At 36.1% G+C, this 13,348-nt stretch overlaps 1 protein-coding gene across 1 annotated transcript in view; it reads right to left on the bottom strand.

Annotated features, from left to right (window-relative positions):
• Positions 1 to 3,744: 3,744 nt before the first annotated feature.
• The window catches only part of LOC21405817 ((R)-mandelonitrile lyase 1), a 10,884-nt gene continuing 1,280 nt past the window's right edge, over positions 3,745 to 13,348 (bottom strand). Inside the window, exons 4-11 of the mRNA XM_024169950.1 lie at positions 11,692 to 11,821; positions 11,210 to 11,563; positions 10,878 to 10,958; positions 10,713 to 10,790; positions 8,093 to 8,198; positions 6,616 to 7,278; positions 4,957 to 5,767; positions 3,745 to 3,981 (exon numbers count right to left, since the gene is read on the bottom strand). Coding sequence (XP_024025718.1) covers positions 3,936 to 3,981; positions 4,957 to 5,767; positions 6,616 to 7,278; positions 8,093 to 8,198; positions 10,713 to 10,790; positions 10,878 to 10,958; positions 11,210 to 11,563; positions 11,692 to 11,821 — 2,269 coding nt within the window. The 3' untranslated portion in view covers positions 3,745 to 3,935. The remainder of the gene's footprint in view (positions 3,982 to 4,956; positions 5,768 to 6,615; positions 7,279 to 8,092; positions 8,199 to 10,712; positions 10,791 to 10,877; positions 10,959 to 11,209; positions 11,564 to 11,691; positions 11,822 to 13,348) is intronic.

The following is a 13,348-nucleotide window of genomic DNA, read 5'->3' as shown; positions in this document are numbered from 1 at the left end:
ACAAAATTGTGCATATGATGATTTCATTGTACGTCACTAAGTGAAAGATGTTTCTTGAAACTTGTTTGTTGCTTTGAATGTGTTTATGGACTTGTATTAGCAGTAGAATTTTAATCTGAGACAAAGCGAAAGTCAAAGTCAACAAAAGTCAAACATTTGAATAAAGTCCAATTTCATAGGAAATTGGTGAGAATGCTCAAAGATGTGCCAATAAGGCTAATATTACTGTCATAATATGAAAATATGACAGTATGATGAAAAGATTAAAATTACTATCACAATATGAAATGATGCCAGTAAGAGAATGAGTAAACAAAGATGGCAAACGATATGAAGTTAATAATACTGTTTGTAGCGGCCTTTGGAAGGAAAGGTTATTATGATTATGAAATGAAACCGTGAGTGAGTTAGTTTTGGTTAGCTACCTCACTCCTCACTGGTTATGTGCGCAACGGTACAATGGGATGGGGCCCATAAGAAGAAAAAGCTATGAAAAATGAACGATAAAAACGAAAGATGTCAAAAAGTATGAAACAAATGAAAAGAGAGCATCACACGAAAGAAAAGAAATCATAATATGATTAACACTTTGAATGTTTAGGAAGTGTGCTAGGACGTATGATATGAATGCAAATATGGGTATGCATTACTGTTTGGTAATTATTATGATCTATTGTTACTTGTTGAGCGAAAACTCATTAGGTTTGTTCGTGTTGTAGGAAGCTCGAGTAAGGCACCGGCTCCCTAAACTTCTTTGCTGGGCGTTCGGAAAAGTATAAAGCAGTGAGATGTGTGCAAGTGGGTAGTGGATGTATCACGTGTTTTGAAAACGCTGCTAAGCCTTATGTGTATAAAGTAAATATTGTTTATGAATGCAGACGATTTATGTAATGAAAGTAAAGTATACGAGACATTGACGTTATGCATAGCAACCTCAAGTCACAAGGTATGTTTAATGTTCTAAATGCTATAGCATTAATGTCATGCATAGCAAAAATGTTATTGCATTAAAGGCATGTGAATGTTAATGGTATGCGAATGATTGGTTAAATACATGACCATGAGTAAGGAGGACAAGTTAAAGGTTTTTAAAGAAGAGTTGAAAATGTTTTCAAGATAGTAATTTCTAATATTCGAGTTTAATAAAAATCACTTAATGAAGTTTTATTCTGCCAAAGATTATTAGAATCAAATTTACTATTGAAAGAAAAAAAAATTAGTCTGAGCTTTTAAGAAGTTATAATTAGAAAGTAGTAGGAGATAGAAAATGCTAAGTGTGAACATAGAAATGATGACCGAAAGTTAAGGGTCGTCACAATAACAATCCTGAAAGAGTCTTTCATTGAAATCAAAGAGAAAGTCTCTTTATAATCAATGCGTTCTTTCTTGAGTGAATCCCTTAGCGACTAGATGTGCCTTATATCTCTCGACATTGCCTTTTGAATTTTCTTGGCCTTAAATATCCATTTGTAACTAATAGATTTCATAGCTACAGGTAATTTGACAAGATCCAAACGTCATTGTCCTTCATGGATTTCATCTTTTTTTATGGTATCAATCAACTTTTGAGAATTAGAACTCTTCATGGTTTGATGAAAGTTGATGTGATCATTTTCCATCATACTTATATTAACCTTATGTTCATAGAGAAAGACGACATAGACAATTAGAATCGCACTTCTCTTTTCTCTATGAGATTTTCTTAATAGCACTTACTCTTGAGGTTATTGTGTTTACTCATCAGAAGCAACTACTTGATTTGGGACATAGAGTTCCTCATAATTGTCTTAATCTGGATATGCATCTTGAATAATGTGAGGTATTGAAACCCGATCATTATCACTAGCAACTAAAAAGAAGAGAAACGAATTCCTCTTCAAAGACAATATCTCTTACTTTATGTCTCCCCCCTTAAACTGAACATCCTCAAAGAGTCTTGCATTTCCCGTCTTGAAAATGGACCTAATCGTGGGACCAAAATTGCTAACCCTTTGACCATTTAAAGCAACCAATAAAGTAGCAGCTTATGATTCTTGAGTCCATTTTCCCTTCATTTGATCTGTAAGGCCTTGCCTCAGCTGGACAAGCCTGAATGTGTACATGCTTGTCCTCAGTTTACAAGGGGTTTTAGCTACCGCTTTGTTTGGCACCCTGTTAAGGATATATGTTGCAGTCTTTAGTGCTTTACCCACAGGATTATGGTAAAGAATAGTGACTAATTATATTTCTCACCAAGTCCTTAAGCATCCTACTTCGTCTTTCAACAACACCATTCATGGTAGGTTTTCCTAGTATTATGTGTTATGGGACGATCCCGCATCCTCTTGGAACTTAACTAAAGGTTTGGACGTTGTTTACCTAATCTGTCATATCTACCATAGTACTTACCACAATGTCAGATTTAACGACTTTAATCTTCTTGCCAACTTGATTTCAACTTCAGCTTTGAAGGCCTTAAATACGTCCAGAGATTATGACTTCTCATAAATCAAACATAGGTTAGCAACCAAAAATAAAGAACTGGTACCAATAAGATCCGAATCTTGAAAAAGACTAAATTTATGATTTCCAAATGAACAAAAGTAACCAAATATGTCCAAAGTAGAAATCGAAACCAAATTCTGTCTAGACAATAGTTCTACATAAGTCTCTTTCAAATTCAAATTTAAAAATAATAATAATAACCAGTCTTTAATGATAACCTAAAAAGTCCTTATAGCCTCAACTGCAATTGTTTTGCCATCGCCTACATAAATCAATCATTCAGCATCAATGATGGTCGGCTCCATAGACGTTAAATTAATTTAAAACAAAGTGAAGTGAGAAATATATCTTTCTTTACACGCCGATTGGCGTACTTGGAATATTCTTTCTTCATGTGTCCAGCTCCTTTTGCATAATGAATAGGTAAAAAATTTATCCTCTTTCTTCGCGCTTTATGCTGTGGTGTCCCATTTGCAGCTTCCTTTTCCCTTTTCTATTTCTTGTTCTAAGGGGTAGTTGCTAAGTTAGCACTTTACGCCCTTTCTCGCTTAAACTTTTCATCTTCTTGCATACCGTAAAAATGAGTTCATTAAGAGTCCATTTATCCATTTGGGGGTTGTAACTCACTTTAATATGACCATATTGTACAGGAAGAAAATTAAAAACCGAATGCACGAGCGAGTCCTCAGAAAGCTCTAACTTTAGTGCCTTTAGGCTGCTCAAAGGCCTACTTGTTTCAGACTTTTCGTTTCTTAGCAAAACACTTATCAATATCGTTAAAGAACTTTGAATACTTTCCTCTTCAGATATAGCACCCCTGAAGGTTTCCTTTATGATCATTAGACTTATGCCATTAGAACGGTCCAAAAAGATTTGCAGCGATTTATTGATTTGCATTCTTGACTAAATGTTCTTTAGACAATAATGTTGATTTCCATTTTTATTCTAGATATGCATATATGTGTGTATACCTAAATGATCTGAAAGTTAACTACGCTGATTCTTGAAATCTTCTAATATAAAAGCAGACAACCCTAGACATATTCCTCAGAAACATGTATAGAAGATCCAAATATCCCATCAAAAACTCTTCTTCAAATTAGATAACTTATCAATTTTCAATCTACCAAATATGACTCAAAGTTGACTTTCAAGGAATCAAATCAATTAAATAGTTTCCTTATAAGCAAAACCTTCCCAGAATGACCATATCAGCGTCCATTTAATCTTCAATTAGATCAATCAACAAAACATGCCCAAAATAATGCCAACACTAAAATGAATAATCAAATCCGAAAAGGCAAATATCAAAACCGAAATCCCAACATAGAGTTTTGCATAAATTAAACAAATATATGAAGCATGCTAATTCCAAGAACCCTCTTTTTAATTTATTTAGGTATACGCAGGAGAAATTCTTCTCCTACACCATGCTGGTACAACGTACTGTCCTACTTCCCTTCTCTTCTTTCCCACAGCATCTTAAGACCAACATACCTTAGCAAAACAAACAAGTAAAGGAAATTTAAACCAAAAGGGTTAGGAAAAAACTTGGGAAATAAGTTACAAATTTACGGTACTTGAGATTAAAAAAAAGCTAAGAATCACGAGGATGCTGGAACCGAATGCTTATATTTTCATTTTACCTATGCGTCATCTTAGACATAAAGCGCACACTAAGTCCCTAAACTGGTTGCATAGTGTTGTGGAGACACCACATGCAAAACTGATCCAATACACTTTAGGAGCCCAACTTGACCCAAAAGGTTAACTTATTCGGTATTGGGTTCATCTACGTATATAAACCACTTCACATTCTCATCTACTTTTCATGTGCGACAACACACACATGCACTTTTTTCAACAATCTCTCCCTCGTGTGTGTTCACCGAGCTCCTCCTCAAATTAAAATTTCAAATAGACGGCAAATCTAAGCATCACACTCCAAACGGGAGCCAACTCAAGCATGGGAAAGAGAGCCGAAACCATACGAGTCCACCAAATGCTCCACCATTGGCGCACCTGCGAGAACACCAACTCTCCACGGGAGGTAACATGGAAACTATAACCGAGTGTGATCGCTTGATCCATACGAACCATCGGCTCTGATACCACTTGTTGGGGAGCCCAACACACTTCAGGAGCCCAACTTGACCCAAAAGGTTAACCTATTAGGTCTTGAGTCCGTCTATGTATAAAATCACTTCACATTCTCATCCACTTTTCATGTGGGACAACACACGCATGCACTTTTCTCACCACATAGCTGACTTTAACCAATTGTATTTAGAATCAACAATGCGCTAAAAAGTCATATTATTAGTACCTTTACTTATGGTCCATATTTTCAATTTGTACGAATCACTTTCACTTAAAGCGTTAAATTTACTTTTTAAGCAAATTAGATGATTATGCATCATGATTTTTTTTTTTTTTTTTTTTTTTTTTTTGAAGAAAATGATAGTAACTTACCGGCCTAACATCATTACGGTGGCCTGAGGATTTGTTCCGGGTGTGGTAGTGAAAGTAGATCCATCCACGACACGGAGTGAATCAATACCCTTGACCCGAAAATTACCATTAACCACCTTCCCTACTAGGCACCCGCCGTGATAATGATGTATCGTCCCCACTGTGCTTCGACAAAAGGCTTCCACTGAGGAATCATTGGACTTGTAGTTACTCGGCAAAGACGCGCCGGAGAAGGAAAACCTTCTCGAACCATTAGAATCCTCGAACTTGAACTGATCCATGGTTTTCGTGTTCAGCATCTCACCAATCTTCCTCATTCCACTAACGCATTTTGAGAGGTCAACTGGATTAGCAAAGTAGTTAAATCGGACACGCGGACTTACTTTTACGTCGGTAGAGGAATTTAACCGGAGGGATCCTCTTGACAAGGGTCCCGGTACTTTTTCCGCAATGGTTCCCACACTCCAATTTGCAGGAGAAGAAGAGTTTTGTAGAGAAGAAACACCTTGTATGTAATAATTGTTTGTAATTCCTACCGTCTGTACAGGAGAAATCTCGACTGGAAATGGAAATTTGAGAGTGACAGCATTACGAGGATTGTCGAACATGAATTTTCCGACGTTAGGTTGAGATTGGACGATCGGAATATGCAGGGAAGAGAGGTAGGAATGTGGGCCAACTCCGCTAAGTAGTAGAAGTTGAGGGCTCCCAATTGCACCGGCACTCAAAATAACCTCTCCTTTTCGACGTACAAATACCCGATGAGACTTCTCATTAGAATCAGTGTAGATGACTCCAATAGCTGAGGGTTCTATATGCGTTAAAATGAGATTGATCATCAGAGCAGGAGGGCAAAAAAAAAAAAAAAAAAAAAAAAACACAGCTTTAATTATATATAAGTTGTTGAAAAAACACAACTAAAACATTATATTAGCATATATAATATTTTGCTTGTTATAATATTTAGCGGTTGCATGAATTATTTACATTATGTAGATGTGTCGTTTAGCATTAACTAATGTAAACTATTTTAATGGCTTTTTTTAAGTACAAGTTTCTTTGGTCTAAATTTTTTAGTAAATTTTTTACAGCACTTTCTGGAAGATTATTGACTTTTCTTACAAAAGTTTTAGAAGAAATAAAAAGAAATTCTAAAAGTTCCAGGAAATGCCAAATATCTGACATTTGGTCAAAAATGATCATTCTCCGAATGTTTTGTTTAATGCCAAATATCTGACATATTTCAGGTGGCCTCTTTTAACTTTATGGTTGCAATATTGTCATATTTTAATTTTTGAATATTCATTTTTTCTTATAAGTTTCAAAGCTTAAAACTTTATTGGAAAAGTTAATTAATGATAACACTTAAAAAAACATTAGGTACGCAAAAAAATATGTTAATATACGTATTCTTGTCACTTTTTTTTTTCTGGTGAAATATACAATTGCTATGCACATTGATATTGGATGGTGCAAATTTATAGTGCCGAAGTACATGAAAAACATTAAAACCAATATTAAGCTTTAAAAGATAACGAAAAGTAAATTATATATACCCGAAGAAATATGACAATATTTATAACATAATAGCAACCAAGGGGGAGGGCATAATTTTTCAAAGAGGAAAAAGATATAAGATATTCAAGCTTAGAAACGTACTTGATGCTTTGGTGGAGAAGATGATTCTATCCACGGTGGCATGAACACCAATTTTCAAGTTCCTAAAATTTGCTCGATTAAGCAGCTCCACAGCTCCATGTCTCTTCCCCATTTGATCGAAAATCGAACCCGAAACCTTTGTTCCAAGCTTGTGATTCAGAGTAAAGCCATTGTTTGGAACCACGCCGGCCTCCAACATAGCTCCTCTCAAAGCCGATTGCCAAACCGCTAACTCTCTCGGACGGGACACTATAGTCTCTTCAACCCAATGATCCGCCTTCTCAACTAAATCCATGTCCCATTCAACGCCGGATTTTCGAAAGAACACATTCTCCGCTCTCGTATAGAAACCGGCGTTAATCATGCTGGAACCTCCTAGGACTCTACCTCGGTAGGTTGTGACACCCTCCTCGGACTTGAACCTTTGTGCGGGTGTAGTACTATTGTCTGGTTGATTAAGAATAGAGAAAAAGCCACTTACATTTAGTGTATTTGGTTGTGCTTTAGGAACATTGCCTCTTTCAAGGACAAGCACCGAGTACTTTTGTGACAAGGTTGCGGCCAATGGGCAGCCTGCCGTGCCCCCTCCGATCACTATGTAGTCGTATTCTTCCTCGAATGGAAGATGGGTGGCGTTGTGCACAGATTTCATGTATCTAAAATCTGAGAACGTGAATAATATGATCAGATTGAGCCTATGTTTGGTAAGAAGGAAGGAAAAATCGAATGGATGAATAATATAGAAGAGAAAGAAAATAAGAGTGACGGAAAAAGAAGGTGATTTAGTTTCATATTGTTTGTAGAGTTGGGAGGAAAAAAAATGTATTGATCTTCATTGAAAATAAAATAAATAGGGTGTAAATTATATTACTATAATTTTACCCGTAATGTACATATCTTTTTGGTAAAGAAAGGATCATACCATTATTTTAACAAGGTTTTGATGCTTCAAGTTTTGTTCCCCAAAACACATTCAAAGTAGAAAAGACAAAAAAAAAACAAAAAACAAAAAACAAAAACAAAACAAAAACAAAAACAAAACAAAAAAGCACAGAAAAAAAACAAAACAAAAAACAAAACAAAAAAAAAAGACTATAATTTCCTTCCACTTATCACTCTTTTCTTCTCACAAATCCGTCAACCATTTGTTTTCCCTCTAGTTTAATATCATCTCAACCAACAGAGCATGAAGGTTATTAGATATTTTATTAAGTAATTAGTTAATGATATATATATATATTTTTATATGTGTGTGTGCTTAAGTTTTTAAAACAAAAAATAAAAAGAGAAAAAACAACTAGTATCAAGAGAAATAAGCTCATTCCAACTAAATTGGCACCCCAATTAAAAACTCTCTTATGCTTAGCCTCCAACTATATTTAGTGATTCTTAACACTTTCCAAGGAAAATGATTTAGAATACTAGAATAGCAATTAGGAAGAATTTGGAGTATCGGTATTAACATGTCCGTACGTACCGTGATCAGATGCAGTGGCAAAGGCAAGAACCTCTTGGCCATGAAAACTCAACAATATAAGCACAAGCCTGGATAAATAAGCTGGCAACATTTCTGGTTTCTCTGTCTATAAATTCAACAAAAAATAAAAAAATATATTAAAAAAAAAAAAACGTTTTTCTTCTTGGGGTGTTTGCAGTAGTGGTTGCTTTAGGCCGTCATCATAAGGGCGAGGAAAAGAAAGGGTCCTGCTATTCTGTATTTGGCACTACAAAAGAAGGGTTGAGTATGGAACTAGTAATCATTCTTAAATTGAATCATGATCGTTGCTTTTAGATATGATAGGATATTAAGATTTTATTTATTTTATTAATTTAAGTTTTTAATTCTACGTTTTTATAATTAAAAATTTTTAAAAAATATAACATTTAATTTTTTTTATTATAATAAAAAAAGTTTAAAAAACATCACATTATAATTAAAATTAAAAATTTAAATATGCCGGAACGAAGTAAAGACTTAAAGTTAAAAACTTAAAAAACCCATTATTAATTAGGAAACGTGTGGATTTTCCACGGGATGTTTTTGGAATGGCAGGTAAGCGACAATGATTGATAATATGGAAATCTTGTCATTGATGACATCAAGAAAAAACAAATAATAATAAAAGAAACTTTTCAGCAACCAACAAACTTTAGCCACGCCTCTTCTAATTTAATTTTAGCTTTGTTTGTTCATTTTTTATTTTTCAAGTCAGAAGGGGATTTTTTTTTTTTTTTTTTAAGAGAGATCTAGGTTGGTATACTCGCTAAGTAACCAAGCCCGGCCCGATGCTATTTTGTTAAAAAAAATGTTTAAAAACAGAACAAAAATAATGAGTACAATCCAACTAAAAATGGAAAACCAAATAAAAGAAAAATATAGTAAGCAACATCCCCACAGAGAAGACAAACAACAACAGCCAAATATAACAATGGATTCATTTATACACATGCAACCCTAGTACTATCGAACACGAATACTGTACATAGGCAATGCCCCTTTTTTTTTTTTTTTTTTTAAGACTCAGTGGTCACATTTTTAGGCAGTTTATTAAGTTCCACCAGTTTATCCTGAGGCCTTGAACATTTGGTTAGATGATCCAAACTATGTGATTCGAATCGTTTTTTATTTACGTGTATTTTTTATGAAAAAAATACTGTAACGAACCACAAATCATGATTCGAATCAGAGAACGAATTCCTCTACCAAACGCCTCCTAAAACCATTTCTTTTTGAGCAAGTGCATAATTACGATTTTCTTTCAGAATTTTCTGACGCCCTTTTTTTTTTTTTTTTTTAGGATGTTGTACTGTCATTAATGAAAAGAACAAATACTAATCCGTATAGTTGCTTTTTTTTTTATAGAAGACAAAAAATTTGTATAAAGAAAAAGTCTTAATAATTTAAACCATAAAAAATACTAAAAATGAAAATAAAAACTACGAAACAAATAAAAGTATTTAAAGAGCAGTACTGTTAACTGAGAACCGCCAAGTGGAAGACAAAATCATATTTCAAACAATAAGCATGCTAAATACAGATTTAAGATGCTATCTTTTAACAATTGTCATCTTGATTTTATCTAACAAACGCACTAGATAACAAGGCATTTGTTTCAAACATATTTATTTATAATAGTGTCACAACTCTCTTTAACCTTTCACACTCTCTCATGCACCCACGATTCACACGCACAAATAAAAAAAAAAAAAACTGTCTCTCACCCACGTCTCCCTTTTTGTTTGTTATTAACTTTCTTTTTAAGATCGCAACATCCAAGTTTACAAATTCAATTTTCATTGTTTTCTTTTTTTTTTTTTTTTTTAGGGAATTGTTACCTTTATTTATGAAAAGCAAAATTACAGTTTTAATTCTTCTTTTTTTTAAAGTTGGATTTTTTTTTCAAGAATTATATATTATGGCCATGTTTGATAGCTTGTATAGTATTGTATTATACAATGTGTACTGTATTGTGTTATATTATCATAATATAATATGGTACTTGGTGTCATCACGTATTGTACAAAGAATTAAATTAAATGTAAAAATTTTAAAAATTTTAGTGTCAAAATGTAACTTTTAAATGTATTGTATTGTAATTAGGCTCTTATATGAGTCTATGTCGGCCCGACCCCGACCCCAGTTGTGCCCACCTTTAAATTGTTCCCACTTAACCCATTCTTTTGTAATTTATATTAAAAACATATACAAAAAAGAGAGTAATGCAGTCACGTGATCTTTCTGTTTAAATTTCTGTTAAAAACAAACAGATAAAAACCACATAACCACACTTAAACTCCCACATTATTTGTCTGATTTTAACATAAATTACAAAAGAAGAGGTTAAGTGGGAGAAATTGAAAGTTCATGGAGCAAAGTGAGTTTTTAAAGTTCAGGGTACCTCGGGTTGAGTTACGCAAGAAGCGTACCCTATGGATTATGACTTATGGTTCACATCGGGATGATGATGGTTATTTCGTTGACAATCTTATGGCTTATATACTTATGGTTTGTGTCGAATGTCTACGGTGAAAAAGGGTGTGGGTGTGTGTGTGTGTGTGTGTGGGGGGGGGCGCTGCTCGGTTGACAATCCCTCTACCTCAGTGGCCGATACCCCTTCTATGAGAGAAATGACGGTGGGAGAAGTGGGACGTTTGTCGTTTGTTCCACCCTGGAGCTGCAACAGTTCACGCTGAGCTTTATACTTATCAAAGAGTTCTGTAACTACTAGTTAAAAAAAGGGGGTGAATATAAAAGGGGTTACCTGGCTGCCGAGAAGTTCTTCCCCAAGAGAGGAACTAGAGGGGGTGTTCCTTGCCCCCTTATCTGCGTGGTCTTGAGAAGCCTGAAAAGAAAAGAAGGGAAGGAAACAAAGAGAGAAGAGACATGGGAACGTGTAAAGGCCACCTCAAAGATTTTCTGGAAGCAACAAGGAAATAGCCGAAGCTAGAATGCACCTTTTCATTTGGCACGAGAGCAGGAATTTATGCTTCAACAGTACAAGACTGTGATGAAATAGGTCTATAACATACAAAAGCCTAAAAGGACAAAAAAAAGAGAAAAGGGGAAAAGCAAGGTGAGTGCATGAATACGTACTGGTGAGGCCGTCTTGTTGCCTGTGGGAGCCGGCCCATCAGGGACGACAGCGTTGCCGTCACTTTCCTCAGAGTTGAGGCTGCCTTCCTTAAGACTGTCCCTTAAAGCATCGATGGTTGTTGAGAAGCGCAGATTCTTACCGAGCGGCTCCAGGACTGGTGAAGGTTTTTTATCGGGACTCTTTGGGGGCATCGGACAAATCCTCTTTGGTTCTGTAAAAGAAGGTGCACCTGCGGGCTGTCGCTTATCCCTACCAACAACACGGGCGAGGGTGACAAAGATTCTGCCAGACGAGTGGGCATTTATTGATTTTCCAGCCCTGGCCGCAAGAATTTCCCTCGCAGAAGTAGGTTTCTGCCAGAATGAATGGGAAGGGGAGACAAGTCAAAACAGACAAGTAGGTGTACATTCACGTGAGTGCCCACAAAAAAAAAGAAAAAAGAAACAAGGGGAGATGAAGAAAAAATGCAAATGAGACATACCCGTGTGGCTGCACTCTCAGGAGAATGAGTCTGACCGGAGGAGGAAGCACTGGTATCATCCTGCCTAAATGTATCATCTGTCGTCCCAAGGCCTGTGTCTCGAGACCCGGCCCTTAAAGCGATGCGAGAGCTGTTACGACTCGGTAATAAGGCCACAGTGATAGGTCCCCTGGTGGCAAGGCCTGACTAAGCCTTGGTCGGCTGATTACGCCCAAACGTGTACAAAAATAAGCGGTCAATTATAGTACAAATTGAACGGTCAATCCCACGATGAGGTGTTAAATTGAACAAGAAATGACTAGCAAATAAAAAGCGTTAAGAAAGTAAGCAATGAAACAAAGAAAAGAAATGAGTGTTTCTTGATGATTTTTTGAACAATTTAAAATGGAGAAAATTCAATAATAAAAAGTGGTAAGGCATTGAGAATCCTCCATATGCTTTGTTCACCTATTTGGATTTTGATTCATAAATTAACTCAATTGAAAGTTTCACATCCCAAACAATCAATCGGAAAATAAATATTTGAAGAACATATGAATTAAAAATGTATTCGAGTAAATAAAATTCTAACGTTTAGAACTAGGAAAAATTATCTTATGAGAAATCTAAAAGCGACAATATACCATTGGCAATATTACAGTAAAAGACTACTCATAAAACAATACGTGTCAATATATAATATAATACAACAATCACATAAAAAGAGCTTGACTAGATTTATATAAAAGTTGACAATAAAATATATTGATAAGAGGAAGAAATATGATAAAAGAAAATTATTTACTCAAATGTGTAAAACTTACAAACCATTGGAGAATCAAAATCCAAACAAGTTCACTACCCATATAGGATCATCTCTAGCCTCACCTAAATACTCTAGCCTAGCTTGCACATAATTCCCATAAAATTCTAAAAAGAAAGTATGAGAATAAGAACAAGAAAACAAGAGAAAATGTGTGAGAATTTAGGCTCTAAAATCAACAACCTAACACACTTAACAAAAGCCCTATTTATAGAGTTTTGGGCATGGAAAAACGTTACAATCAACAACAAGAAGAAGATGGATGTTTTCTAATTAATTTGGGTTTTACAATGCTTTATTTTGGAAGTAAAGGCTGATAATGGGGGAGAAAAACCATCAAAACGGACACAAATGCATCTGGCTGAAGAATCCCAACGGGTGGCACACGTGTCGCGCGACGAGAGGCTGAAAGGAGTAAGTGGCCGACATCTGGGTCCCATATGGACACGTGGCGCAAGTGGATTCACGGACAGGGAAGAAGTGCTGCACAGCTGGGCCCACGCGGAGGAAGACTTGAAGCGTGGCGCGCGCTGATTTGCAGAGAAGCAAAGTGGCCGACAACTTTGGACACATGGCGACCTGTGGAAGGAGAGTTGCAGTACGCGGGACCCATGCGGAGAAGAAAGGGAACTGGGTGACGCACGCGTGAGAAGAACTCGCCCGGGTGAGAGGGCTGTACGCGCCAAACGCGCGTATGAGCGGGGACAACTGGGTCCCACGAACTTGTGACGCACCAGACGGCGACACGTGGCGGCGGGGGGTAAGGCTCGCGCGGCTCGGCTCGGCTGGCGGACGGCTGGGCTGCTGATGGCCTTCTTAGTGGGCTTTTCTTAGTTTTGACCTAAATGTGTTATT

This window comes from Morus notabilis, unplaced genomic scaffold (assembly GCF_000414095.1).
Source record: "Morus notabilis unplaced genomic scaffold, ASM41409v2 Scaffold277, whole genome shotgun sequence".
Lineage (NCBI taxonomy): Eukaryota > Viridiplantae > Streptophyta > Magnoliopsida > Rosales > Moraceae > Morus > Morus notabilis.
This window is presented reverse-complemented; position numbering and strand designations above follow the sequence as displayed.